The sequence below is a fragment of the Thermobia domestica genome, chromosome 7 (genome assembly GCF_964235325.1).
Source record: "Thermobia domestica chromosome 7, izTheDome1.hap1.1, whole genome shotgun sequence".
Taxonomy (NCBI): Eukaryota; Metazoa; Arthropoda; class Insecta; order Zygentoma; family Lepismatidae; genus Thermobia; species Thermobia domestica.
This window is the reverse complement of record NC_137460.1, coordinates 98238840-98244449: the sequence shown is the minus strand read 5'-3', so window position 1 is coordinate 98244449 and position 5610 is coordinate 98238840. Positions and strand designations below refer to the sequence as shown.

The 5610-nt window shown below is 38.2% G+C and overlaps 2 protein-coding genes across 2 annotated transcripts; both read left to right on the top strand.

The window, feature by feature from the left end:
- The first annotated feature begins 260 nt into the window (after positions 1-260).
- LOC145689267 (uncharacterized) lies at positions 261-737 on the top strand. Its single transcript, XM_081763404.1, has one exon. The coding sequence runs from the start codon at positions 261-263 to the stop codon at positions 735-737; it is 477 nt and encodes a 158-aa protein (XP_081619530.1).
- Positions 738-811: 74 nt separating this feature from the next.
- On the top strand, positions 812-4125 carry LOC145689266 (uncharacterized). Its single transcript, XM_081763403.1, has 2 exons — positions 812-1529; positions 4007-4125. The coding sequence occupies exons 1-2, from the start codon at positions 812-814 to the stop codon at positions 4123-4125; spliced, it is 837 nt and encodes a 278-aa protein (XP_081619529.1).
- Positions 4126-5610: the final 1485 nt, after the last annotated feature.

Below are 5610 nucleotides of genomic sequence, written 5' to 3'. Positions count from 1 at the left end.
TCTTCACTGCTACAAAAAGGTCTGAACTTCGTTCCAGCGCCTAAGTACATTCCGTCTACAGAAATAATCTCCAGCATTGAACAAGCTATACACTCTCTTCCAATAGCAGAAGCAGATAAAATTCGCCATGAAAAGGGCCTGAAAAGGGTCAGAATACCAAAACCTAATATTTCCAAAGAAGAAAGACCAGCTCTCAAAAATTTCGCCAAGACACCAACACCACCATATTACCAGCAGAAAAAGGCAATGCAATTGTACTCATGGCTACAGAAGTCTACAAGAACAATATGTTGGAGCTACTCAATGACACGTCCTACAGACGCATTAAGAGGGACCCTACACCTGCAGTCGAAAGGGAAGTAGCTGCTCTTTTGAGGAAAGCCAGTTTACCAGATGAAACCCGCAAGGAAATCGCGCCACACGGTAGTCAGCCACCCCGACTTTATGGCCTGCCAAAAATACATGAGCATGACATCCCGATGAGACCCATCGTCAGTGCCATTGGGGGTCCAACTTACCGACTCCCCAGGTATCTCACCTCACTGCTTCAGCCATTAGTAAGACAGTGTGAGCATCAGGTGAAAAATTCATCTGACTTCGTGAATATACTAAAAACAATATGCACAGCTCCAGGAGACCTTCTAGTCAGCTTCGATGTGGTTTCATTGTTCACCAAGGTTCCAGTTCTAGATACGTTAGTCCTACTTAGTGAACACTTCACACCAGAAATTGTGTAATTATTCAGAATCACCGTAACTTCAACATACTTTCTATATGATGGACAGTACTATGAACAGAGGATGGAGTCGCCATGGGATCACCACTTTCACCAGCAGTTGCGAATTTCTTTAGGGAAGATTTTGAACAAAAAGCATTAGAACTGACACCTTTCAAGCCGTCATGCTTTTATGGATTCGTAGATGATACGTTTATCATCTGGCCTCACGGGGAGAAGACACTGCATTTGGTCCTAGAATTTCTTAATAAACAACATAGTAACATCAAGTTCACAATGAAGATTGAAGAGGACGGATGCTTGCCATTCCTGGACATCCTCATCCGCCGGAATCCCGATGGTAGTCTCGGCCATAGCGTCTACAGGAAACCTACTCACACTGACCTCTATCTCAATGGCAACAGTTTTCATCATAAGTCACAGCGAAACACCGTCATCAGCACACTAGCACATAGAGCGAAAGACATTTCAGAAGAAGAATCCCTCCCTCGGGAACTGGATCATCTCAAGAAAACGCTACTCCAGAATAATTACAAGAAGCGTGATATCAGTTTGGCCCTGAGAAGGACCTTTTCTGAACAGAGGAAATCCAAAGAAAAAACTGAAGAACCATTGAATATAGCAGTTGTACCATACACTGGACAACTTTCTGGAAAGATCTCCCCGATTCTGAAGAAAAACAACATTAAGACCATACACAAGCAGCCACCAAAAATCAGAAACTTACTTCTCCCGATCAAAGATGACTTGGGCTTAAAGACACCAGGCGTGTATCGTATACCCCGTGAATGCGGTAAGGTTTATATAGGACAAACAGGACGCACCATTGAACAACGTAGCAGAGAACATGAAAATTGCATTAGATTATTCCATCCAGAAAAATCAGGTTTAGCTGAACACGGTTTAATTGAAGGACATAAAGTTTTATTTAAGATCACATTCATCATTACCAAGAGCACCAATTACTGGACCAGGATAGTAACCGAATCTCTTGCCATAGTTCATGAACCGAACAACGTTAATAGAGACACTGGATTTCAACTCAGCCCCCTGTGGAACCCGATCATCAGTCCCACAGCAAAGAAAACGACACACAAACATCCAGATAACCCTCTGCCAATCAGTACCACGGACTACGGAACATAGCCAGCCAACCACAGCTCCAGTCTTCAGATGGAATCAGCCAATCAGGAACCAGCATTTTCAGCCAATCAGGAACCAGCATTTTCGCCAGTCCAGAGTATATATTACTTACATCCGCTGATCTCTACATAATTGCCCTGATGATGAGAAGAATAACAGTTCTCGAAACGTTGGCCTATCCAACAGTTTTCACCTGGCTGATTTCCCGAGAGGAACTTTATCATAACAAAGATATGTTATGCGCAAATATTAGGTGTCATGGACGACGGAGTAAGTCCATGTGTCCATTAACCCTGTTAGTTAAAGAAAATCTTAGATTCACACTGAAACTGCTATTCCATCAACACTGTTCATTGGAATGTAATGGTTTATATTTCATTCTCTTCAGCATGAGACAAACTTTCCAGAGTTGCTACTTATTGGGGCTCATAGGGATAACTGGGAGAATGTCTACATAATTCCTTCCTGAAATCAAGTTAATAATTCCCATGAACTTAAGAAACACTGCAATGACCCCGTGTAAAAGAACACAATAAAAATATATCTCGGAAAATAGTATATTAATGAGAAATGACAGACCAAGTTTTGTCTTCATAGAGGGAATAGATATGAGGAAAGTACTTATTTACCGATACGCGCCTTCTCCTCATAAATATCTTGTCTATCGATAGAATACTTCGTACGGTCACTTCCTCTATATTATTTTTCGATATATATTTGTATTGTGTGCTTTTAACCGGGGCCACTCCAGACGCGTCTAAAGTTGATGGGATGGAATTTTCCCTAAATTCTGCCAATTTCCCTCTTCAACTTAGTTCTGAGCTCGAATTCATTGCACATTTGCGAAGCTTGTTTTATGCTGAAAAGAATAAACTATAAACCATGATTTTTCAATGAACAGTGTTGATGCAAGCTATTTCACTGTAAGTCTACGATTTTCTTTATACTAACAGGGTTAATGGGCACAGGGACTTACTCCTTTGTCCATGGCACCTATCTTCTGCACATGATCATATATTTGTTATGTTAACAGAAATTGACTAGGTTTGATTCGAATTTCCGGATGACCCGATCATGTACGTTACTGTGAATATGAAGGAGGGAGTATGGAAGATGTCCCTAACACTAAAAGATGTAGCCGATTGGTCTCCTTTATACAAGACTAGCTGAGAAAAGAATTGGACACATCTAGGGAATCTACAAATTATCCTCGGACAATTGATCTAATGTATCACTTATTTGTGCTGAGATTTTTCAGAGTACTAAGAGATCCAAGACCAAACGTATATATTCATTCATTTTCGGAATTGCTTTCTCAATAACATAATTTTACAGTCATACTATTTTCCTATAACTTTGGTTCTCAACCAGTGAAGTTTGGTATTATGTGGACAACACGAGGGTATTCTATCTGCAATGATTAGTTATGTTTCAGATGTGCTAATGGTCATAAAGTGAACAGACGACAATTGAAGTTTTGCAGGAAGGAGGCACCTCCACTTTGTGCAGCTATTGAATTGCACACCCTATCACATAAAAAAGGAAAAGAGGCTTCGTTTGGTACAAGAACGAGGCAGCTCCACAAGAAAGCCTCCTTCTTGCGCCAAACCCTTGAATTGAAAACAAATGGCTTGCATTTTGAGCATATCTAACAATTTTTGACGTTAAGAGGGGGTTAAGTCATGTATAATACTTAACATATCAAGCTTAAGTCGTCAACTTTGTTTACCACACTGTTATCTTCTCGTGACTTCACGTTTTCTTTCAATATCTGAATATTGTTTTGGTAATGTGGTCGATTACTCAAATTACGAATTTTGATGACTAGAAAGTATATTTAAGTAAGCATTTATAACATCAAATATTACGTTTGTTTTAACAGTATCCAGTTTTTAAATTTTATATTTTTATGTTCCTAAAGTTATATACATAATTTTAACAACGGATATTTTACTTTTTCAACGATGACAGTATTGTGGTGACACTTGGGGAGATTTTCTGTAACAGATTTAATAATATTTTTGTAACCAGATTTAGTAACTTTTTGTACCCTTTTACGAACACTCTTTCTTACAGTAAAAGAAGAATTCGATTACTTTATTCATTTCCTTTTATGATCACTTCCAGTACAAATCCAGTTCCTTATCCGGTTCCAACACCAGTTCCGGTTCCAGGACCAGACTATGAACAAAAATATCAACGGCTACTATGTACCATGGCAAGGCTCTCAGAACACAAGTATGTAACATAGCAGAGCTAATAAAAGAGTGTGACTTATTTCTCAACCCCTCACTCCCAACGTGACGACAATTTTAGCCTCTATATAACATACCATAGAATACATAGGACTATGAACACATAGCAGAACTGACAAAAGGATATGGCTTATTTTTCAAACCCTATGCAAAGTAGCATATGACTACTTTTCGCAAACCCTATGCAGCATAGCAGAGGTAATAAAAGAGTATGGCACACTTTTTTATCCCTTATATAACATAACAAAGACTACTGACATGACAGGGAATAGTGGGGGTGTACTCGTTCTCTTTTATGATCCATTTTAACCCTTATTTAACATTACAGATTAGCTACTAGCATAAACACAGCATTTGCTACGCACGGCTATGGAACATTTTCGCAACCCTTATTTATCATAGCAGATATTACACAAGAAAGGCTATAAGTAGGTACTGTTTTAAGCCTTATTTAAACAGAAGCAGTAGCCTTATTTATTTTCGCAATCCTTATTTTCCTATGTTTTTGAACATGCTAATTACGTATATTTTATTAGTTTATGTGTGATACGCCCTATTAAGACAATTTTAACCATTATTGATGAAGGAGTTTTCGGTCAAGCTAAATACGAATATCATATTTGCTTTCACCTAGGCCTTATAGTTTATGTGGGATACGCCCTTTTTACAAGAAAATAAGCAATTTGCATAAAACTCGGTATATAGGGTTTTAGAACATGCTGATTACGAATCTAATACTTACTTTTATTTGTGTCTTTAGTTTATTTGAGATACGGTATTCTATAAGAATATTAACCAATTTGTATGGAACTCTGCACCGGCATATATGTGTTTTCAAATATGCTGATTACGAATACCATGCTTATTATTACCCAGATCTTGTAGCTTCTTTGCGGTACGCCCTTTTAAGACAGCTTTAACCGATTTCGATGAACCTCGGTATCTAGTGGTTTCCAAACATCTTGATTACGAATACGATATTTATTTTTACCTATGTCTTATTGTTTATGTGGGACACAACCTTTTGTAAGACTTTTTAACCAATTTGGATAGAATGGAAGTATCTGGGGAATTCCGAAATGTTGCTTACGAATATCTTATTTATTTTACCTTCGTCTTATGGTTTATGTAGAAATTGCACGTAAAAATTGCATTTCGGCTCATATGCAAACACAGAAACACATGGTTCCCTTAGCACTTAGTAGCGTATGTGCAGTTCCAATTTCGGTTCCAATTTAGTAGAAATTACACGTCGGCATAGAAAAGGTACAGTCCTAAGTTACGTTCTGTTGCCAGTTCCGGTTCCAATTACACACAACAGCAGACTAATAACAGAATAACGAGTATGTGTTTGAGATTTGTGACCTTTATAAAAGACTATGAACTATTTTTAATTCCCTAAATAACATACAACGTCTACCTGTATTTCTCGTTTTTCGTGTGAAAGAAAACTATGGCAACATAGTTGAGCAATCA

What these genes read in the sequence shown, in the direction of transcription:
- LOC145689267 (XM_081763404.1), top strand. Translation starts at nt 261, where the DNA reads ATGGCTACAGAAGTCTACAAGAACAATATGTTGGAGCTACTCAATGAC.
- LOC145689266 (XM_081763403.1), top strand. Translation starts at nt 812, where the DNA reads ATGGGATCACCACTTTCACCAGCAGTTGCGAATTTCTTTAGGGAAGAT. An exon ending in TCGTATACCCCGTGAATGCG is followed by an intron (nt 1,530 to 4,006) that starts GTAAGGTTTATA and finishes GATCACTTCCAG; the next exon opens with TACAAATCCAGTTCCTTATC.